The following is a 23,583-nucleotide window of genomic DNA, read 5'->3' as shown; positions in this document are numbered from 1 at the left end:
GTGTGTGATGCAGATGGGTGATGGTGGCTTCCCTGTGGGCCGTGCTGTTCCTTGTTGCTTATTTCTGGTTCTAAAAGTCCTTGATGCCAACGCTAGCTTTCAAATCGTCCTGTCTGTTCCACTCTCAGCTTTCTCAGCTCTGCTCTGGGATAAAGTGCTGGCGAGGGATTCACGGCTGTACGGTCTGCTTTTCTCATTGCCGGAATGCATTCCGCCCCTTGCAAACGCCGCTCTGGGTATTTATTTCTCATCAGATGGGTCCTCAGGAGACTGTGAGAAGGTTGCACAGTGGAAGGAGGCCAGGAATTTCAAGTGGGGTCCACGCTTGCCTTCAGATGGGGATGGTCTTGTGGCTAAGGCATTGGGCTGGCACCCAGGAGATCTGGGCTGAGTTCCTGGCTCTCCTAGCCGCTCAGGTACATACCCAGGGTCCCGGGTGGGGTCATGTAATCCAGGTTGCCCCAGCTTTGCTGCTATTGTTATTGCAGCTACCTAGATCCAGGCTAGCTCGGAGATGGCTACACATGCAGCGGACGCAGTCACACCTCTGACTACAATGTAGACGCATCCTGTGTGTACAGTGCCTGGGCACAATGGGGCTCTGGCCTTGGTTAGGGCTTCCAGATGCTACCGTTATGTAAATAACACGAACTAATAACGTTTGAAAATTAAAGGTACACGTGAGTTGCTATTTCTGAGATCTGCAAACTTGTTTGTAGCTGTATTTACAGTTCAATTGGGGAACAGTAAGTGGGAACTAAATGTGTATTAATAGAACTCCACGAATTACGGCGTTCGCTTTTAACCAGGAAGGGTAAGTGGCAGTGACTTTAGAGGCTTATGAATACTTTACACTAATAATAACCCTGCCAATGTCAATGACAACGGAAGTAGCCTTCAAACACCAGCGATTTCTAACATGGGGAAATGTGCAACCAATAAAATCAATGGATCGGTATTTTATCCATCTGGTTTCCAAGATAGTGGCCGCTGTTTGCTGTTCACCCTGTTGAACCAGCGGACTGTAAGATCTTGAGGACCCCTGGTTAAGGAACTGATTGATGGAAAGCCTGAATGCTTTAATTAAAAATGAAAACACATGAAAGCCTTTTGTTGATGAAGGATAAGCATGAAATGCAGTCTAATCTCTCCCCAGGTCCAGTGCGTTTGCAAGGAGCTATCAATAAAACTAGGACGATTCAAGCCATCTATTTGTTTGGAGCAAGGCCTGTGTTTAGAATTTTCCTACGGATGAGAGTTTATCTGGAGTGGCTATTGCAAGTGCACTGAGGAAGGCTCTCTTGTCCAGAGGGTTGCCTGCAGAGGCACTTGAGATAGAGTACAAACTCACCGTACAGCCTTGATTTTAAACAAGTATTCCCAGATTAGGGTACCTACAGAAATTGGGTGTGAATTATTACTATTCCTATGATTGATTATTTATTTATAGCTGAGATCAGGGCCCCATTGCGCTAGGCACTGTACAGACGTATAGTAAAAAATACAATTGCTTATAGTCTAAATATCCCCAAATTACAGATGGGGAACTGAGATACACAGAGAAATTTGGGTGAAAAAAGGTGTGTTCTTCACTTGAGTTAGCTACCACAGGGTCAGCTCTCAAAACTGGCCTTTAACTCGACTTGCTGACTCACATGCCAACTGGGGTTGTCTCTACAGTCCAGCTGCTGCCAGCGTAGTTGTGTCAATCAGAGGTGTGATCCCGTTGGAGTGAGGCACCTCCGTGCCCAGTAGGATTTTCAAAAGCCCCTATCTGTATCTTCCGGTGCCTAAACATCTTAAAGAATCTGTCAGTTTCCCGTCCGCCAAATGGGGATCATTGTACCTTGAAGGGGTGTTGGGAGGATGGATCCATTAAAGACTGCGAGGTGCTCCGATGCTACAGTCATGGGAGCCGTATAAGCCTGAGGAAGGTGCAGGAAGGACTCAGCACCTGGCAAGTTTGGGCTCGGAGTGCAGGCAGGTGTTGCATTCTTCACGCTTAGCTGCCAGGTTCTAATGCGGAGGTAATGTATGTTGGAACGGATGGAACGCAGTTTGTTGTTTGTGATGAAAATGTAATGTTGCAATGTTAGCAGCAGACAGTCGGTGGTAAATTGCAATCAATAAACATGGGAGAACATGGCTCAGAGGCTGGAAAGCAAACTCCAGAGGGGGGTGAGCGCTCTGCACAGGCTTCAGGGACTTACTTTTTCAATGAGTAAGCGATCTTGTCCGCCTTTGTGTACAGCGTTGACTGGATGAGTCATTTGCAGCCTAGATTTAAACACTAGTAGACGTGAATGGCTTTTTTCCCCCCCGATTGCTCAGCTGTTGTCCACCCTAGTCTCATGGCTCTTTGCAGCAGCTGAAGTGTCACGTTCAGCTTTCTGGGGGGAATTGTGCAAGACTGAAATAAAACCCGTGTGGGCTTTGGGAGTCACCAGTTGGCTGGTGAACTTCAGAGTCTGTCGCGGTGAGAATCGCAAAACGAACATCACGACTCGGTAGCGTCACAGGTACGGAGCTCGCTGCAGGGAGGGGTTGCCAGCTTCGTAATCGCACAAAACCGAATACCCTTGCACCGCCCCTGCTCCACCCCTTCCTCGAAGCCCCGCCCCCAACTCACTCCATTCCCCCCTCCCTCTGTCGCTTGCTCTCCCCCACCCTCGCCCACTTTCACTAGGCTGGGGCAGGGCCGCCGAGAGCAGGTTCGGGCCCCAGTGAAAAAAAATTTCAGGCCCCCCAGCAAGGGCGGACCGGGCCGACGAAGCCAGGGAAGCCGGGCCCCGGTAATTTGTACCGGCTTTCTCCCCCCCCCCACCCCCATCGGCCCTGGGCGGGAGGAGGTGAGGGCTCCAGCTGGGGGTGCGGGTTCAGGGTGCGGGAGGAGGCTGTGGGCTCGGGCAAGGGGTTGTGGGGAGGGATGGAGTGTGGGCTCCATCTGAGGGTGTGGACTCTGGGGTGGGGTCAGGAATGAGGGGTTTGGGGGGCAGGAGGGGGCTCGGCGTGTGGGAGGGGGCTCAGGGCTGAGGTGCAAGTGGGGGTGCGGACTCTGGGAGGGAGCTAGGGAGTGGGAGGAGGTTCCAACCTGGGGCAGGGGATTGGGATGTGGGTTTGGGCTCCAGCCAGGCAGTGATTACCTCAGGCAGCTTAACAGGGCGAAGGCAGGCTCCCGGCCTGCCCTGGCTCCACGCAGCTCCTGGAAGGGACCAGCATGTCCGGCTCCCAGGCACAGGGCAGCCCGGTGGCTGTGTGCGCTGTCTCTCCTCTCCCCTCCGCCCACCCCCGGCGCATGCAGGCACCGCCCCCGCAGTTCCCAATGCCTGCTGTTCCCGGCCAATAGGAGCTGCGGAGCCGGCACTCGGGGCGGGGGCAGCATGCAGAGCTTCCCTGATCTCCCCTGCGCCTGGGAGCCAGAAGGACGTGCCAGATGCTTCCGGGAGCCGTGCTGAACCGGGGCGTCTTAGCCCCACTGCACCGCCGACCGGACTTTTAACGGCCTGGTCAGCAGTGCTGACCGGAGCCGCTAGGGTCCGTTTTCGACCAGACGCCTGGCAACCTTTGCTGTATCTCTGTCCCCGTCCTGGTCTCTCTGAGTGCACCCTCTCAGGTGTCAGGCTTTTCTCTCTCTTGTAGTGGGGTCACATGGTTCTCCCATACCTAGACTGGGCCCCGGCATCCTGTATCTCCACCGTTTCTACCCAGCAGGTCTGACTGGGTTTTTCCCTTCAGCAGTGAATGCAGTGACCAGGCAGCCTGCTTAAACCCAAGTGCTCCATTACCAATTCCGAGAGCTGGTCTTCTCTCTGCTTTTCAGTTCCTAGAAGGCCAGCCTCCTGTTATGTAATCCACATCAATGGCTCTCTGAGGCACAAAATAATGCCCACAGGAAAAAATATAAACATAGATACAGACACCTGCCAGGATATTTGGGTTTATGCAGGTTCCTGGCTGCAGAGTCCAACTTTCATCCCAGGCTGTCAGTGCAATTAGCAAGGCTGATGACACTCCCGTGGGACTGGTAAGTGTATTGTCATCCCTGCTTTCCTGATGGGGAAACTGAGGCACCAAGCGAGTAAGTGATTTGTTTGAGGTCACACAGTGAGTCCACAGCTGAAGCAGGAATAGAACCCCTGGGTCCTCATTACTTACTACCCTGGCCCATATTCTCTCCCCTCCCTAGATATTAGATTAGTTTCATTAGATGACTTTCTTCTCCTTGCTGACACGTGCCAAAAAGAATGGAGTGGAGGATCCGAGTGCTCATGGCGATGTCTCCTTTCCTTTTCCAGGTGTGGTGGAGGCCTGCCTCCTGCACATGCTGAAACGCAGAGCCGCCGGCTTCCTCCGGACCGATAAGGTCGCCGCCCTCTTCACCAAAGTTGGCAAGACGTACGCGGTAGCTGGGGACATATGCAAGAAAGCGCAGGAGCTGCAGCAGCAGACGGAAGGCAGGTAAGGCCAAGGGATGTTCTTAATGTGAGAAAGTCATGGCGGCTTGAAGGGAACAGGTAGAGCTGCTCGGAAAATTACTTTGGGGAAAAAAATTCAACCGGTCAGAAAAACAATTGAAAAACTCGTCGAAAATTAATTTTTGTCAAAATTTTCAGAAGTTCAAATGTTCTCAAGTGAGTGGCAAAGGGCCACAGGACGAGAGCTGGGTTTGCGCTCTTTTTTCTTTTACTCCTTACGTGCATCACGGTGTGCCCAGCAACCCCAGTCAAGGGTCAGGACCCCGGATTATACCAGGTGCCGTCGAGACAAATAACACAGAAGACAGTCGCTGCTCACAGCCAGCTCGCTGTCTAGGTATCGGCCAGGATGTGACAGGTGGACAGAGCAGACAGGAGGTGGGTGGGATCAGGTAACAGAATAAACAGAGCTTAGCGAAAAAGCAGAAGTCTCGGCTCGCCCCTTGCCAAAACCAGTGCCAGATGGAGTGATTTGCCTGCCTTGTGGCAGAGGCCGGTTCTTTATGGAGTAAAGAAGGCTTGAATGTTTATTTTTGCGTGCTTGTTTGTTCCCCTGGATCACCATTTTTTTTTCTACGTGCGTTAGGAGACCTGACAGGCCTGCTAGAGGAACAGTGCAAGTGACACTGGATTCAGTACACCACAGTTAGCATTGTACTAGCTAGGCGCTGTCTGAACACACAGCGAGACCTGGTCCCTTCCCCACGGCGCTTCCACTTTAAGGCCATGATCCTGCAGTGTCCTTCCTGCCCGTGGATTCAGCAGAGGTCATTTAGGAGTAGGAGTCCCGCCTGCGTGGAGCTCATTCCAGCATCAGGGCCTAATAAATGATGAGATAAACCAATGACTGTAACAGACAATAGGCGGGAGGAGGAAGGTAAGAGTGGTCAGGCCCTGATTGATTCAGCAAGGTAGTAAATATGGCCCTCGCTTTAAACATGCGAGTAGTCCCACTGAGGTGAAGAACCTGAAGCCCTGATCCTGGAAAGTCTAAAGCACATGCTCTGTGTTACTCACTGTCAGTGATTCCATTGAAGTCAGTGGAACTACTCAAGTGCATAAGTCTTTGCAGGATCAGGGCCCTTGGACTGGGGAAAGGACTGCATCTTCCAGTGTGTTTGTACAGCACTGTGCACAGTCGGGCTGCTGAACCTGGACAAGGGTCTTTGCACTAATAGGAACCTTTGGTCTCTTGACTAGCTGGTTGCACTAAGTTCCTGTAGTTATACAGGTTTCCAGTAAGCATGAATTGATGTTCCAATAAAAGATATTAGGTCACCCACTGTGATGTTTCTGAATCGTTTAAACATTTATTTAAATTAGCTATTTTAACCCTGCCTCCTTTCTGTTTATTTTTCCAACACTTACCTTTTATTTAACTTTCATTGATGTATGTTTAACAAACCTTTTCCTTTGCCGATCTTTTTTATTCATCTCTTGCCTCTTTATTTATTTAAAATCTCTACTTTTTCCATTTCGTTTGGTCTGGTTTAAACGTTTGGAAGAAAGACACTTTTTTGTTAAAAATTCAGCATCCGCGCCCCTTCAGCTAAAGGCTGAGAAAACTCCCAGTCCACGGCTCCAGGACCTCCAGCTGGGACCTCTAACAAAACAGAGCAGATGAGACTTGAATTCAGTTCACTGAATGTATCAAATCAGAGAAACTGGCTCCACTGCTAGAATTATTCCTGGGGCTCTGATTCACAGAAGCGTCCCTAGTTAGGACAGCACTTAGGGCCTGCCTACGCTGCCCCACAGTTCGCAGTTCTGCGCTGTAACTCTCCCGTGTGGACGCTGCAGGTGCAAACTAAGCGTGCGCATTAACGCAAAGAGAATTACATTACTGTGAAGTGGGAGCCTTTTAGTTTGTGCCTGCGGAGTTAGAATGCAGCACTTTGGGGTGCGTTGCTATTCACACCCCAGTAGTCCAAACTGTGGGACAGGGTAGATGTGCCCTTAAGTGTGTTCTTAAGTCCACTGATGTCACATGCTTAACAGCTGCCTTGACTAGGCACGGTTATTCTTACAGCTATTGGTTTGGGTTGCGGCAGCACCTAGGAGTCGCTGTCATGGACCAGCACCCCATAGTGCAAGGTGCTGTACAGACACCAAACAAGAAGATTGTCCCTGCCTCAAAGAGCTTCCAGTCTAATGGCTTTAGTCCACATGCTTAGGTGCTTTCCCGAGTCGGGGCCAGACTGTGCACTTGGCAGGAACGCGAGCACGTTACGGTAAATTGTTTTCTACATCCAGTGCACTGCCTCGTTAGGTGAAGCGTTCGGGGTGGTGTTTATATTCTTCATTTCTTATATTATTCGCTGGTTGCCGCATGAAAGGCGTTCTGTCTGGAGCAGCGTTCTCCTTCTGTGCTGCGTAACTAATGGCACAAACTGTGTTGATGCAAAACGGAGGAGGGAGGGGGAAAAAGTGCTCCCGTTTCAGGTCACCTTGTATATTCCAATCCATGTGCACGCAGAGCTCTGTCAAAGTAAAAATCTGGACTCCAACAACTTTCACTGTATCCCTTTTGCAGGAAAAATCAGCCGAATGGCCAGGAATCCCTCAAGAGGCAGGGCTCTACCTCAAGCAAAACGCCTGTCCTGACGCCGCAGGCCATCAGGCACATCTGGGTGCGGACAGCCTTGATTGAGAAAGTGCTGGACAAAATCGTCCAGTACCTGGTGGACAACTGCAGGTAAAGAGGGGACCAAACAGCTGGCAGTGCCAAGGTTTTGTTTGTCGGACCAAGGTGCGCCGTGTCCTGGCAGTAGCGAATGTCGTCAGTGGCCCACCTGCAAACTCAGAGCTGAGCAGAAAAAAAGTTAAAAAAAAGAAAAATTTCCCCAACAATTTGTATTTTGTTTTTCAAACATGGTGACAATGTGTTGACGTTTCAGTTAAGCGTAACCCTGTGGGAAAGCTTAAAGAACCAGTACAAAAATCGTACACATTTTTAAAAAAATATTTTTTTACTACTTTTTTTAAACGTTGCAAAATGTCAGCTGGCTACGGTCTAGGGGTAAAATTATCAAAGGATCCTAAGTCAGTGGCTCTCAATTTTTCCAGACTACTGGACCCCTTTCAGGGGTCTGATTTGTCTTGCGTACCCCCAAGTTTCACCTCACTTAAAAACGACTTGCTTACAAAATCAGACATAAAAACACAGAAGTGTCACAGCACACTGTTACTGAAAAATTGCTGACTTTCTTGTTTTTACCTTATAATTAGAAAATAAATCCATTGGAATATAAATATTGTACTTACAGTTCAGTGGATAGTATATTAAGCAGTGTAAACAAGCCATTGTCTGTATGAAATGTTAGTTTGTACTGACTTTGCTAATGCTTTTTCTGTAGCCTGTTGTAAAACTAGGCAAATGTCTAGATGAGTTGATGGACCCCCGGGAAGATCTCTGCGTACCCCCAGGGGTACGTGTGCCCCTGGTTGAGATCCACTGCCCTAAGTGACGTAGGCACCTAAGTTCTCTTGCCTTGCAAATTGCAATAAGAATTAGGCACCAAAGTCATTTAGGCGCTTTTGAGACTCATAAGCGAGACGCTGTAGCGTGCCAGGGGAGCACGTGCCCCCTGCGGAGGAAAGGGAGCAAAAGGAGGTGAGGAGTGAAAATTTAGGAAACTGTAGGAAGGTCTGATTGGGGTAGGTCAGATCTGTGACGACATGTTGCCTTTATTTGGAAGGGTTACGTTTGTGACGGAGATTTCCCCCTTCGAGGCTGGCAGCGAGCTCAGGCGCCTTGTGGATGTGATGCATTTGGATTCTAGCAGACACGACCAAGCTCTTTGGCATTCTACTCAAGTCTCCTCCTGCATTGGGCTCCCCAGCGAGGTTGTCCTCACCTCGTCTTCTCCACCCCCACAGCTAACGCAGTAGAATGAGGAGTATACTGGGGAGACTTTGGTGGCCTCGGAAGAAAGGAATGGTGGAAACCCTGAGGCCTGGCCTAGGTTAGTCACAAAATGAGAGCAAAATCCCCGGCCACCGAGAATGTAACTTGCTTTGCTCTCAGTGCTGCGCTTATCGATGGAGATGTAGGCTTGGTTTTGCAAAGGGGAATGGTATTTGCGGGGAGTCCACAGGGGCAGTTAAAGTATATAGGCTCTTTCATTCTCCCGCGGTATTTCCAAAGTCTGGGTTACGTTTTCCTTGGCAGCAGGTCAGAAGAGGAATATATTTTCCTGGTCTATCTTCCCGTTGAGAGGGAAGAGAAAGGTCTTCGTGATGTTCAAATAAAACTATTCTGTTGGTGGCATCTGATCCCAGTTTGCTTAAAGAGCCATTTGTGATTTGTGTGTTGGAGACGTATGGAGCATGGGGGGGTATCCTGTGAATGTCCCACATGGAGGTATTTTGGTTCAAGACCTCTGAGCTAACTCTCCTCCTGTGTTAAGCAGGTTTTCCCCCTGATAGCAGGGTAGCATGAGTGAGGCCCACGATCTCTTTCAAACACACCACAATGCTGCAGAAATGCACCCCTCTTTCGGGAGTATAATGGTTACTTCCTCAATCTACAAGATTTGGGGCCATATTTTCGAAGTTAGGTGTGCGCGATTGCCCAAATTATCTCTGCAAACCAGGTGCTCTGTTTGCACCGGCACTTGGCCAGCGAGGTGCACGTGAAGCATGGAGATATACGTATCTGGTGCAGTGCAAGCACATGTAGTTGTGGGCGCCTAATTTGGCCAACCCAACCTTCTCTCAGTAAAACTGGTTTCCAGTCCAGCCCAGTCCTGTACCTATTCCCAATCCAGCCCTGCCAGTCTTGGGTCCTGAACCGGGGATGAGGGATGTCTTGTCTCTTTGCTTCTAAAGCAGCATCAAGGTTATTTTTTTGTTTTGTATTGTTGTGTTTTCCTTGCTGACTGTATTTGAGTCCATGCCGATTATGCTGAAAAGTTTTCTTTAAAGCGAGAGAATATTCCTGGTCAGTGGGATTACATCACTTCTGGGTGTCTTGGTGATGTTCACCTTTAGGAAATCGGAAATAGCATAGAGTTTGAGCCCCATCTAGTGGAAGATACAAGCAAAATGATACTATGTTCAGAGAGACAAGATGGGTGAGGTAATCTTTGATTGGACCAACTTCTGTTGATGAGAGAGAGAAGCTTTCGAACCACACAGAGCTCTTCAGGTCCGAGGAAGGTAAATACAAGTTGGGACAGATTGTTAAGCATAAGCAGGCTTTCCTGGGGGTGCGTGGGCCCATTCCATGGTGTGATCTACGGCTCTGGTGGAGTGTCCTTGTTTTGTGAGGGCAATTTTTAAGTGTGTTTAGGGTGTATCCCAGCCTTTCTCATCAGAGCAAACTCTACAGTATCTGATTATGTGACTGTAGATGACGAATTTCTTAGTGTGTCTGGGGTGGTTGTTGGATCTGTGGAGCTAAGTGTGGTGATCTGTGGGTTTCTTGTGTATTGTGCTTAGAGCGGAAATGGTTGACTTCAAGTCTACATAAAAAAATTGTTCATAACTTTATATAAAAACATATTCTAAAAATAGATTAAGTCACTTTGTGATGGGTTGGATCACAGAAACCTTCTTGGGAGCTGCCACCTGATGTTTAGCTCCAAGATGGAGTTTAGGAGTCACCTGGGTAAGTCACATGTCCATGCATGACTCACAGTTTTTATAGGTAGCATCCACTGTTTACATGCCACCGTGAACGTCCTCAAGTAGACTTCTTATGTGGATTGAAGCATTCCAAGATCCATTGTCCTTTAAGTGTTCCTTGTTTAGGTACTGAATTTCAACGTTCCTTTCTCCAGGAACTGACCGAATGCTCTGCTAAGGTTATTTAGAAATCAAGCCAGTACACAGCCAATATTCATAACATCAAATACAAAAATGATCCATGCATGCAAATAGGATTAATACATTCAGTAGATCATAACCTTTACGGAGAGATGTTAGATGGCATATGTAGCGTAAAACACATTCTAAGCATATTTCCATAGAGCCTTATGGAGGTACCGTCACATACTTTTTTCCCCCTTTTAGTTGTGATCACCTTAATGTCGAGCCTGTCTAAAAGACCCAGGTAACTCAATTGTCCGCAGGTGCTGTTGGGATGATCACTTGGCTGTAGAATTACTATTTAATAAGGTTTTTGTGGTTTTGCTTCAAAACGGAGCCTCTCCTTCTGCAAACTTTTACCCCCGGGCATGTGCTTACTCCCGCCTACCCTTCCAGTGACTTCAACAGGACTGCGGGGAATAACAGTATGCTCCGGAGTGCCTGTCCGCGGGATCAAACCCGAAGAGTTGGCCTGCGGCTCTGGAGAGTGCGCACAGCTGGGTATCGCTCCCCTGAGGCCATTGACTCTATTTGGGCAGGCTGTGCTAGGAACTAGCAATGGATGGCATTTTCAAAAGCACGGATGTGACTCAGGAGTACGTACCTGTGGCAGTCAATGGAACTCACGCTCCTAAGTGACTTGGGAGCTTCTGAAAATACCAACACTGGACGCTAATTCACTTTTTTTTTTTTATTCCTAGCAAATATTATGAGAGAGATGCTTTATTGGCAGATCCTGTTTATGGACCAATCCTAGCTTCTCTCCTTGGTAAGTACTTTCATTGTTCACTCTGAGGGTTTGTTTTTGTGTTTTGCTTACTGCATTTTCCTGGAAGCTGAGCGGTGGTGGAAGGAATGGAGACGGATCATCTTGTTTTACTATTTGATTGCTGGCTTTGATGATAGAGCAGGATGGAATTTGGTTTTATTCTAGGTGTGGTGTCCCAGAGCAGGGAATTGGAGGTACTGATCGTGCAGTGGCTGTGCATTATGTGCTCTGCAATATTTCTCTTGCAGTCTCCTAACAGCACCTGGTTTATTAAGCGAGGGAATTTGGCCCGAACACCGAGGTTATAACCTGTGCTGTGAGATCATTAGCTTCACCAGCAGAAAGGGCCTCAGTTTACCATCTGACCTGGAGGATGAGTGTGAACAAATGTCCGTTCTTCTTAAAGAGCCTCTGTCATTTACTGTCCTCCTAGTTGGGCCGTGTGCACTAGAATACACCAAGCTGAAAACAGCTGACCACTACTGGACAGACCCGTCAGCAGACGAGCTGGTTCAGAGACACCGGATCCATGGAGCTCACGGGCGCCAGGACTCACCCTCAAAACGCCCGGCACTGGGAGTAGGTATTTGCAGCATGCCCCTTCCCTGTTGTTGGTGCAGAAGAGTGGATGGGTATTTAGATAACACCCACGGACAGCCTCCACCTATTGCCAGGAATGGAGAACACTTTTGTGCATGCCTTCGTCACCGCTGAACCTCCATTTGGCTCCAAATGGTCCCCTCCACCCCCGTCCCAATTTAGGGAGGCTTGAGATCCAGATTTGGAATTTTGTGGCTTGAGATGCCAAGGGTTTCACCTCCTGTGCTGATTCCCTGCCGTGGAGAGCAGCAAGCCTCTTTGGCCGGGGTGAGGCGGCGTTTTTGAGGGACCCAGGGCTGCAGAAAGTAAGTCCAATCCAAAAGAGATTTCTCGGGACGCCCTTTTTAGTGGAGCTGCTGCTCCGAGCAGCCTCTTCATACAAGTTGCAACTGGTACCATATAACCTGCATGCTGAACCACGGCTCTCGTGTCTCCAAGATCCGGAAACGGCACTCGAGCGGGAGCACGGCAGAAGACCGATTTGCAGCTTCGGCTAGAGAATACGTGGAGTCTTTGCACCAGAATTCGAGGACGCACCTGCTGTATGGGAAAAACAATGTCCTGGTCCAGCCAGTAAGTATCTGAGCATCAAGTGTGTTGAGTTCATGTGACTGGAGCGAGATTAATGCTGGCTGGCTCAGCGTGGTAGAGCCAGGAATGGAACTTGAGTATCCTGAATCCCCAGCCAGTGTCTTATCCTCTGGACCATCTAGCTCCGGAGGCAGCATCTGAATCATGAGCTGGCCCAACAGAAGATGGATGCGTCATCTGAATGAGCCATGCAGGCTTCAGGGATGGAAGGCTGCTGAGTGCCATCCTTTCTGGCTCAGCCCGGGTGTTGGGGGGAGCTCTGACTCCTTTCCCCGGCAGAGACCTCACTAATGGGACCCACCTCCCCTTCCAGTTAAACTGTGATATGTCCCGCCAATGAAAAAGGAAGGAGAGAAATGGGATCAAGCGGGGATTAAAATTGGCCAATTTAAATGGGTTTATACCCCGGCCCATCAAATGGACCTCCTCCCACATTACACAGCTTGCTAATAGCAGCCTCTCTAATAGGAGAGTGGTCTAGTGGGGTGGGAGTCAGGAGACCTGGGTTCTAGTCTTGGCTCTGTCACTGACCCTGCTGCATGAACTTGGGTGAGTCACCTCTCTTCTGTCTCCCACTGTTCCCCCATCCCCACTGTGTTTTGTCTATTTAGATCAGGGGTGGGCAAACTACGGCCCGGGGGCCACATCCGGCCCTTCCGATGTTTTAATCTGGCCCTTGCGCTCCAGCTGGGGAGCGGGGTCAGGGGCTTGCGCCGCTCTGTGCCTGCCGTGACTCTGCGCAGCTACAGGAAGCAGAGGCATGTCCCCCCTCCGGCTCCTACATGTAGGGGCAGCCAGGGGGCTTCACACGCTGCCCCTGCCCCAAGCGCTGCTTCCACAGCTCCCATTGGCCAGGAACCATGGCCAGTGGGAGCTGAGAGGGTGGCGCCTGCGGATGGGGCAGTGTGCAGAGCCGCCTGGCCGTGCCTCTGCATAGGAGTCCAAGGGAGGACATGCTGTTGCTTCCGGGAGCTGCTTGAGGTAAGTGCCATCTGGAGCCTGCACCCCTGATCCCCTCCGACCCTCTGAACCCGTCGGTCCCAGCCCGGAGCACCCTCCTGCACCCCCAATCCTTCATCCCCAGCCCCACCCCAGAGCCCGCAGCCACAGCCCCCACACACGCGCACACACACACTGCCCAAACCCAGAGCCCCTTCCCGCACCCTGAAGTCCTCATTTCTGGCCCCACCCCAGATCCCGCAGCCGGAGCCCTCACCCGCTCCCACGCCCCAACCCCCAATTTCGTGAGCATTCATGGCCTGCCATACAATTTCCATATCCAGATGTGGCCCTTGGGCCAAAAAGTTTGCCCACCCCTGATTTAGACTGTAGGTTCTCCGGGGCAGTGTGTGCGTGTGTGTGTGTACACAGTACCTAGCACAATAGGGGATGGGTCTTTTATATCAGGTAGCACCTCTTGGTGCTACTGCAATGCAAAGAATAATATTTGTATTTAGATCATTTAATATATAGTTTAGAAACCAGTGAATGGCTACTTGTTTCAAAGCTCTTGTATCATTCCATTAGCACGCCTCAGCCACTGAAGGGTGGACGGACACGGACGCACACGTTTTAGGAATGGTTTGGGGATTTGATTTTTTTGCTCCTGTCCAACAAGGTTGTTTAGCAGTTGATGTGTCTGCCTAATTTATTTCTGGTGGGTTTGGAGGTGTTAAATCTGCCCCAGGATTGATGCTGGGAATTGACAATGTCAGACACCCAGAAGACAGATTTGCTACTAGATCTTATCTGCTGAGGAAAGGAAGCTGCTTGAAAGAGGGTTATGAGTTTATAGAAAACTCTCGACCCTGTCAGGAGCTTTAATTTATTACTGTTTCTGCAGCCTTAAGTTCCTTCTCCGCGCTCCTATTCGCAGACCACTTGCCAAGGAGTAAAGAGAGGTTGTAGTTAATTAGTTTGTATTACGGTAGCGCTTCGAGACCCCAGTTGAGATCAGGCCCCCGAGCAGTAGTTGCTGTACCAACACAATGAGAGACACTCCCTGCCCTCTGAGCTTACACACTTGAAAAGGATGAAAGGAAAAGGGAGGGAGTGAAAATGGAGGCCCAGAGAGGGGAAGTGCCTTGGTTCAGGTTACACGGTGGTAGAGCTGGGAATAGGACCCTGTGTCCACTGGACCAGAGTGGATCTGAAAACGCCTGCTGTCACTTTTAAGCCTCGTCCTTCAACCCTCTGATTTCCAGAGGTGTCGAGCACCCACGGCTGGGTTTGTGGATGCTCATCTCTTATGTGGATCAGGTGCAGCAGAGCCCTAATTGTTAGTGGGGGAGATGTGAGTTTGGAAGCCAGTTGGGCTTCCAGAGTAAGGGGACAGAGAACATCATGGTGGGTAATGGCCTACGTCCAAGTGCCATTGGAAGGGGACGAAGCACTGAAGAAGCGTGGCTAATTGTGGGGACAGGGTTGGCCTGTTAGGGGAACCTCTCATGATCGCTGACTTATTCCTCAGTCACACAAATCGCGATTTCCAGGTGCTTTTCTTTGTTTATCATTTTAAACAGAAAGACGACATGGAGGCAATTCTTGGCTATCTCTCCCTTCATCAGTCAGCAGACAGCTTGACTTTGAAATGGACTCCCAATCAGCTCATGAACGGAACCCTGAGGGACTCTGAGCTTGAGAGAAGGTAACATTCCCTTTGCTCCGTCTCCGTCTTGTATGCTTGACACAGCTAACTGTATCAGGAGTAAGAGACAAGCAGCAGTGCTGATTTAACTGAAGGGGAGCATGGTCCATCAAATAGGGCACTGGGCTAGGAAGCAGGAGACCAGGTTCTATTTCCTGGTTCTGCCACTGGCCTGCTGTGTGTTCTTGAGCGAGTCACTCCACTTTGCTGTTCCCTTCTTCTTGTCTGCTTTATCTATTTAGCTGGTAACCCGTTTGGGCCAGGTGCCGTCACTTACCATATGTTTGTACAGGGCCTCGCACGACGGGGCCTTGACCTGAATGGGGATCGCTAGGTGCTGTCATACAAATAGTAGTAATAATAAAATGCAAGGATATTTCAGCAGTTTTTCAGAATGATTTAGTATGAAACAAATTCTGGACCCTAAGAAAAATTAGTAAGTTTTGCTGGGTGGCAACGCTGAAATATTTCTTGCTGTGAATTTGTGCTCACTGGGATACGAGGATCACAGAGAGAGAGAGACACACACACACACAGTGTGACCCTAGCATACATCAGATCATATGCTTTTGCAAACAATATAATCCAGATTTAGGACCCATTGTAAAGGAACAAGTCTTATTTCAACGATCCAGGGCTGCAGAACTAAAAGTCTGCCTCCCTTTATCACGAGTCTCATTTTTCGGGTGCCTCCCATTGCAGGATCTCAAAGCACTTTATAATCCAACCTCAAAGCAGCCCTGTGATATGATTACCCCTGATTAGAAGAGCGGTCCCTCTAATCCAGTATTCTGTCTCAGATAGCAGCCAGTACCTGCTGTTTCAAAAGAAGGAGAAAGAAACCCTGCAGTAGTCAGTTGTGGTAGAATATGTCCCTAGGAAATGTTTCTTTCTAACCCCCTAGAAGTTTCATATCCCTTGAAAGCTGTTTTAATTCTTACCGTTATAACTCAGGAGTGTTTTGCATTCGTTAGGTAGCTCCAATCCTTCTTTGAGTCCTGCTTTGCTCTTGATCTCAATAATAAGCTTCTAACCGGTGCAACTTATTGTCACAGTTTAAGTGAGGGATCTTGCTTCCATTGAATTTCATGGGTACATGCAACATTGGGCCCCCCGGGGCTTGACTTCTGTCACATGTTATTTGTGGCAAAATAGAACCCAGGTGTCCCGAATCCCAACCACAAACCCATCTTGAGTGTTCTGCTCTGGGCACTTGATTCTTGTATTTTAGCCAGTAGATTAGTGCTGTTTGCATGGGAGGGCAGTGACTGTGAACCGTCAGGCTCCAGAACTATATGCTACGCTAAACTAGTTCCTCTGCCTTTTACTTCACCATAAATTCCACTTAATCGGCCAAGTTTTTAGTAAGCTGCTCTTAATTTAGTGCAGTGCTTATGCTTTTACTGGGCAGTCTGGCCACTGATTATTAAAACATTACATCTCTTGCATTTTTTTTTCCTTTTAGTGTGTACTGGGACTACGCCTTAATAGTGCCGTTCAGTCAGATTGTCTGCATTCACTGCCATCAGCAACGTAAGCATAAACCACCTCATCCCACGGGCTGCCGCAAAGGCTCAAGGGCCTTTTTTTCTGCAGGGGGAATGTTAACACTCTTCGTGTTTTATTTTGCTGCCTCTTTGGCGTATATTTCCCTGCAGGCAGGCAGTGGTTTATCTTTAAGTTTCTTCACGGAAAGAGCCAATGAGAACTTCTCGGCATAAAGCTGTTCCAACAGTCTCTTAAGGCTTGACTTTGTCCTAAGTGTTAATGTAACACAATGCTTCTGGGTGGGTTGTTGGCAGCAGGGATCACACCTGGGACCTATGAATCTAAAAGCATGAGCCTCTCCTCTAAAGGATCCAGCTGTGTTAGCCAAGGCTGCAGCAGGCTCAATCCTCTCCAGATGTGGCCACACCACTACAAGCGGTGTAAGCTGTGGGTGCTCGGTTGCTCTGAAAATCTGGCCTCTACTTTTTAGTTATTGGATGCCAAGTAATTTTATTTTAAAAAATTACTAAAAATATTTATGCAGTGTTGTTGTAGCCGTGTTGGTCCCAGGATATTAGAGAGACAAGATGGGTGAGGGGATATCTCTTATTGGACCAACTTCCATTGGTGAGAGAGAGAAACTTTCCAGCTTACACAGAGCTCTTCTTCTGGTCTGGGAAAGGTCCTCTGAGTGTCACAGTTAAACACAAGGAGGAACAGATTGTTTATCCTAAGTACTTAATATTTCAAGGGACCACTCAAGATGAAGTAGCCAGTTAACACCTCTCCAGTCATAGAGGGAAAGGAGAAAAAAAATGAAACAAGAAATGCCAAACCTGCAGCTGTATCTCCATTGCTAGGATGATCAGCACCCCCACAACACACCTTTCAAGAACCGTGGGCCCATCGCAACATTCACTGCACTAAATAACACCGGTGTGAGTGAAACGTGACCATCACGACACTCTTGAATGAACACGGAGAAAAATTATAAAGGACAAAAACGCCACGTCCCCTGTGGGTGAACACTTTTCACAAAGCGACCGCTCTATCCATCAGTCTTCAGGAAACCTGCACAACATCCTCAAAAGACAAGCCTGGGAGTTTAAGTTCATAACTTCATTCAGTCTGTGATTTTTAGTGTCTAGCAGACACACTGGCTTATTACAGCAATCTACGACCCACTTTCCACCCCCACAGCTTGTTTTATAGCATCGAATGACCTTGCTATATTTATACATAAATAATATACTCAACAGGGACGTAAATAAATATAAATACAGATGCTCAACGGGGCCATAGCTCACTAGAACCATTTGTAACACACCACACTGCCTGCATCTCTTAACTGCGCACTTCAAACCCTTTTAGGCAGAACAATCTGCTTCTCAGCGGTGACTGCCTCCAGCATGCTACCCCTTCTGCTAAACAATCTCCCCCACTTGTAATTATCTCAGACACTCGGCTGCCCTCCCCAGTCCTGGTAATGTACAAAGAGCAGACAGAACATTTTTTCTCCAGTCGGGAAAAAAAACTCTTAAAACTCGCAAATCACTCCTTTGTCCCCAGGGGCTAGGAGACTCACCCAGGCAGTGGGAGACCCCCGGCTGCATCCCTTGCTCTGTGAAGGGGTTTGGACTAGGGCCTCCTACTTCCCAGGCAACTTTAGAGGGGGATGTCCCTGTTCAAACACCCTCCATTTCTCCGGGACAAGCATCCTCCAAAGACAGCAAGGGCATTTCAACAGGGAGCTCCCAGGAAGTCCCCTCAAAGGCCAGGAATCTCAGTGCAAATCCCTTCTTAACCGGCAGAACCAGGATTTGAGCCAAGATCCCCCACTTCCTAAGTGAGTAACCTATCACTGGAGTAGGGAGTTATTCTAACTCTTCAGCTGGCCCAAACCATACTTAGAGTGAAGCAGCTTCAGCAGGCAAGAAGGAAAGCCACCCCTTCCCCAAGTACAGCTCCTAGCCCTGTGATTGCCGCACTGAGCTGATAGATGCCTTCCCCTCATCAAACAGAGGGGGGAATTGAACCAGAATCTCCCACATCCTGGTGAGGAACCAAGCCACGGAACTATAAAGGGATTCATATAGGGGCCCAGTCACTGTGTAAGTATTTTTGAAGTGGACCAACATCAACAGGAGAAGACAAGCAACCCACAGCAGAATATCCCTTAGTTCAGTGATTAGGATACTCACTTGAGAGATGGCAGAGCCCTACTCAAATCCCTTCTCCTCAGGCGGGGGGACACCTGAACCCAGAGGAGGGGCTTATTATCTGCATCACTTTATACACTTTGTACAAATAGCAGACAGAACATTTTTTCTCCAATCAGTCCAGTCTACAAATGACGACAAATATTTTTTGATGTATTACGTGAGTGGTTTCTAACCCGTGGGCCGCGGCCCCCAGGAGTCGGCAGACTACGTCTAAGGGATCCATCAAAGATTATCTAAAGCTGTGGTTTTCCAAATGTGGCCCAGGGTCTGCTGGGGGGTCCACAGACTATGTCTAAGTTTTCCAAAGCGGCCCACACCTTATGGGTCCATAAATGAAAAAAGACTGAAAACCATTATATTATATGGTACAAACAAACTCATACTGTTGAGCAGCTACGCAATTTTTCTTTAACCAAAGGCAAAAAAGTACAGGAAAATGTATAAAAATATATTGATTGGGGGCTAAATATTTCCCCAGCTTTCCAAAACAGTACTATTTTGAGCACACCGTTGCATTATTGATTATATTTAGAAGATTTCTGCCAATTTAGGTCAAAATCAGACTGTTTTGGTGAGTTATGGCCCTTTCTGTGATTTTATGTTTTGGGGGGGAGGTTGGATTGGATGTTCAAGAAAGATTAACCATTATGTGATATAAAAAAACTGCACCACTGCTAGCCTCTACATCCATCCTGGTGAGGAGCACCAGATATGTGCCTGATGTGAGCATAATGAAATGAACGTCCAAAATGGATTCAGGCTGTGTGACCCGAGGCGCCTATGGTAGCGTGCAGTGAAATTGCCAAAGCCAGGGCGGGCTGCAAAAAGGAGAGCAGATTTGCCCAAGACTGGTGGGTTTTCACCAACCAGTCACAAACTCTGCTCCTGATCCCCCCCCCAACAGTGGTTATCAAAAAGCCAAAACAAAAAATCATGCAGCCCCCTTTTTTGCATTCCAGTCTCAGGCGTTCGATCAGCACATAGGCCCAGTACAGTGAGAAGTTATTTAAAACTCTGCTCACTATGCAAAATGTTCTTCTGGTTCCCAGAGGGCCAGCCGCATCATCAGATGAATACTAGTTTGGATCTTACCCAAAATACCACGCTGCCAGCCCATCCTTTAGTAGCTAAAAGAGGAAAGAGTTATTAAATGGCCAAAGCAGTCAGATCCATACATATGACTTCAGAATCCATTTATCAGGTTCTTAGCAGCATTGATGAGTTTGCTGGCTTGTAAAGTCCCTCTGGAACACATCGACAGCTTGGATGGGTCTATCAGTCCTTTGTTCAAACCTTCAGTTTGTAAAGAAGTTAGTCCAGAGGTGAGGAGCAGGATTGAAGACAAAATGGAGAAGATGCAGCTGCCTTTTTATATTCTTTGCCGTGTGGCCTGTACATTCTTTGTTCCAAACATAAGCACATGAGCATGGAAAAGCTCTTGGACTAGTTCCCTGTCCACAGCCATGTCCTGCTGACTCACCAGTGTAGCTCCGGCTTCTCTCAGTGGGTTAATTATACAGCTGATTGCCTTTGATGGACCATTAAGCAGGCTGGATAGTGCTGATGCCAGTCTGTCTGGAGGTGTCACACAGAAACACAGCACAAGTTCAAGATATCAATATACCATACATTTATAACTCCCAATACAAAGATGATGCATACAAATAAACAAGATTATCATTCTTAGCAAATCATAACTTTTTCACTGATACCTTATATGGCATATCTTGTAAGATTCATTGCTATTTTGTAATATTGGTATTAATAATATTAGAAATGGTCACCCATATTCCATACAGCATCAGGGGCTGGTAGACTGTCTATTTTTTTAAAACATACTGTAGACATCATTTAAAAAAAAAATCAATGTTCATTGCCTGCCAAGGCTCCCTTTACTCATAGACTCATAGACTTTAAGGTCAGAAGGGACCATTATGATCATCTAGTCTGACCTCCTGCACAACGCGGGCCACAGAATCTCACCCACCCACTCCTGTAACAAACCCTTAGCCTATGTCTGAGTTATTGAAGTCCTCAAATCGTGGTTTAAAGACTTCAAGGTGCAGAGAATCCTCCAGCAAGTGACCCATGCCCCACACTGCAGAGGATAGATGGGAAACATCTGGTAAACTTCACTCCCGAGTCTATTCGGTTAGCTATCCTGTTATGCAGTGGGTTTTTGGGGGACAGCCACAAACAGAATCCAGCTTCAGAGCGAGGTCAGCTGATCATGCTTCTAGCCTAACCAAAGGCCACACAAACGTATCCTGGGTTCTCTTTTGCAGCGGAAAGCGGAGGGACGTTAGTCTTGGTGAGTCAGGATGGGATCCAGAGACCTCCACTCCATTTCCCACAGGGAAGTCATCTCCTTGCTTTCCTTTCCTGCCTGGAAAACGGCCTTCTGCCTCGAGGACAATTAGACCCACCACTTTGGTCACAGCAGGGCAAGGTACTGTCAGGCTGAGAGCCAGTGTCTTGAACTATAAGTTCTTTGAGGCCAGGTTGGTCTTACTGTGTCTGTCCAGCAGCACCCAGCGCAATGGAGCCAGGGGGCTCTGGGGAGCTACTGTCATGCAAATAATAAACTCAGGGCATGGGGAGGAACCTAAATGCGAAATAAACAACCCCACTGATTAGCCCCTAAACTGTCTGACTTGTTTATAAGGCCACAGATTCCATAACAACCTGATTATAGGTTCACCACTGAACCAGTGCTACAGACACTTTAAAAAGGTGTTTGAAAATGATGTGGCCAAACGCTTCCGACCAGCTGCAACCTGATACCACCCCTGGTGATATCACCTAACCGATGGACTGTTGCCATTAGGGCACCTTCCCTATATCCTGACAAGTCTTTTCTCCATTCCCTTCAATGACCTCCTTCCCCTGGGTACATAGGTTCCATATGCAGCAGGATCATGTCTCTCATCCAAGACTTGGATTTTTCAAAGGAAGTGATGGGAATTTGGTGCCCCATTCCTAGTCAATGGGAGTGGTGTACCCAGCTCCCTTGAAAAGCCACCATTTGCTAGGCCAGGTACCTGCAACCCATTCATCTAAGGTCTTGGAGCCACCTTCTGAGTCTGTTACTTTGACATCGTTCCACTGCACCACTTCGTCTCTTGGTAACTGTACCCACTGGGTCATTTTCACTGTAGGGTAAAGTATTTCCAAAGCTCCGGAAACGAAATAGTAACAAGTCAGTGGAGCTGGAGGAAATGCCACATGAGGAGTCTGCTACGGACTATGTCTTCAGGATTATCTATCCGGGACACAGGCACGATAACAGTAAGTGGCTTCATTGTTCTTTCATTAAAAAACAAAACAAAACCAAGAAGCGTGGTATGCTGGGATCTGTGGGGGGGAAAGAGACAACCCAGATTTTTTTAAGGGGATATTGCCACAGAGGTGTTCAGCCTTGTTAGGTAATTAGGATCCATGCTATAGTTTACTGTGGGTTTTCTTAAAGCTATAAAACGGGTTCTCAAACGTCATTGCACCGCGACTCCCTTCTGACAACAAAAATTACCACACGACCTCAGGAGGGGGGACCGAAGCCTGAACCAAAGCCCAATCCCCCCCGCCCGAGGTAGTGGGGCTCAGGCTTCGGCTCTGGCCTTGGGCCGCAGCAAGTCTAAGCCAGCCCCTGGCGACCCCATTAAAATGGGGTCCCCGACCCACAGTTTGAGAACCGGTGCTATAAAACCTTCATTGCCCCAAGCAGAAATGGAGCGTCCTACTCTTAGAGCTGCCCTGGGTTCTCCAGCTGAAGCCTATGCAAAACTTTCACCGAGGCAGCCGGACTTTCAAACGGAGAGCAGATGCAAAAAAATCCCCATGGCTAATCCAACAGCAATTCTGCTCTAAAAATGAAGGGTATTTCTATTACGCAGGCAGCTTCCTAGCAAGATTGTTATTAAAAGGAGAAGAGATTAACGCTAACCATTAAAAAAGACGACCCTCCCTCAAAAAAACAAACACAGCCAAAATCCTGCAAGCCCAATTTTCCTGGCATTCTCTACGGAAGTTTCACAATAAGTAGGGGGGAGAACCCACACCCAAACCCCTTCCTCTCTTCTGTGAATCTGAACTCTCTCCATACAAGAGATCTTGCAGGCTGGTTCTCTAGCAGTAGGTTCATTTTCACGTCCATTGGTGGAGAAGTAGAGACGTTTGGCTCATGGTCCCAAGTTTAAAGGGGATTTGGATCCAGTGTTCCCATTCAAGTTCATCACAGGTAGAAAGTGGCAAAATCAATTAAACACCTCCACCCACTTGCCCCCCAATAGGCCATAAGGAGCCAAGCGTTAGCCTCAACACAGCCTGTGAGGGAATGTTTATGCCGCAAATAAAACACGCACGTCTGGTCCACGTCAGCTGACTCGAGCTCGGGGGGTTATAAAACTGAGCCTGAGCTCTGGGACCCTCTCTCCTTGCAGAATCCCAGAGCTAGGCACGCAGTCTGCTCCCACCAGCAGGAGGCACTGCAGATTGTGTGGACGCCTGCAGCTGTTCATGTCTGGGTGAAATCTGGCCCATGGAGTGCGTGTTCTTCTCCTTGAGAAATGTCTCTTTCCCACCCAGGTGCGGGGGAGTTCCCCGGGTCTCTCCCAAGCTCCGACTCCTCTGTCTGTGCTGAACGTGTCCTTTGAGACTTCTCCTAGAACCAAGTCCTCTCTTCTTATGCTCCTCTTTCACTATTTTCTTTGAGCAGTAACTATTAACTACCACCACTTAGCTGCCAGCCGCTCTGCCTCCGTCGATGACGACGAGGAGGAGGAAGACCGGCTCCACGCAATGCTCTCAATGATCTGCTCTCGGAACCTCACAGCTCCTAATAGGATGAAAGGTTTTTATCCGGCGCCCCCTGCCCTGCCCCTTCAGCGCTCTGTGCAGCGTCGCCCCAGGGAGGCGTACAACAGTGTTGGCATTATGGCAAGACAAACGTTTTTCATTCGCACCAGGGGTGGGAAGGCACCC

The 23,583-nt window shown here is 48.5% G+C and overlaps 1 protein-coding gene across 4 annotated transcripts in view; it reads left to right on the top strand.

The window, feature by feature from the left end:
• The window catches only part of SGSM2 (small G protein signaling modulator 2), a 124,882-nt gene that overhangs the window by 74,795 nt on the left and 26,504 nt on the right, over window positions 1–23,583 (top strand). For 2 of the 4 annotated variants that reach the window (XM_044993815.1, XM_044993812.1), the window contains exons 3-12: window positions 4,296–4,458; window positions 7,009–7,170; window positions 10,988–11,055; window positions 11,489–11,634; window positions 12,094–12,228; window positions 14,769–14,893; window positions 16,359–16,426; window positions 20,889–21,052; window positions 21,762–21,891; window positions 23,318–23,452. In XM_044993815.1, coding sequence (XP_044849750.1) covers window positions 4,296–4,458; window positions 7,009–7,170; window positions 10,988–11,055; window positions 11,489–11,634; window positions 12,094–12,228; window positions 14,769–14,893; window positions 16,359–16,426; window positions 20,889–21,052; window positions 21,762–21,891; window positions 23,318–23,452 — 1,296 coding nt within the window. The remainder of the gene's footprint in view (window positions 1–4,295; window positions 4,459–7,008; window positions 7,171–10,987; window positions 11,056–11,488; window positions 11,635–12,093; window positions 12,229–14,768; window positions 14,894–16,358; window positions 16,427–20,888; window positions 21,053–21,761; window positions 21,892–23,317; window positions 23,453–23,583) is intronic. The other 2 variants (XM_044993814.1, XM_044993816.1) reach the window with 2 other exon arrangements.

Source organism: Mauremys mutica, chromosome 19 (assembly GCF_020497125.1).
Source record: "Mauremys mutica isolate MM-2020 ecotype Southern chromosome 19, ASM2049712v1, whole genome shotgun sequence".
NCBI classification, from domain to species: Eukaryota; Metazoa; Chordata; order Testudines; family Geoemydidae; genus Mauremys; species Mauremys mutica.
The sequence above is the reverse complement of the archived record's forward strand: the minus strand, read 5'-3'. Positions and strand labels throughout refer to the sequence as shown.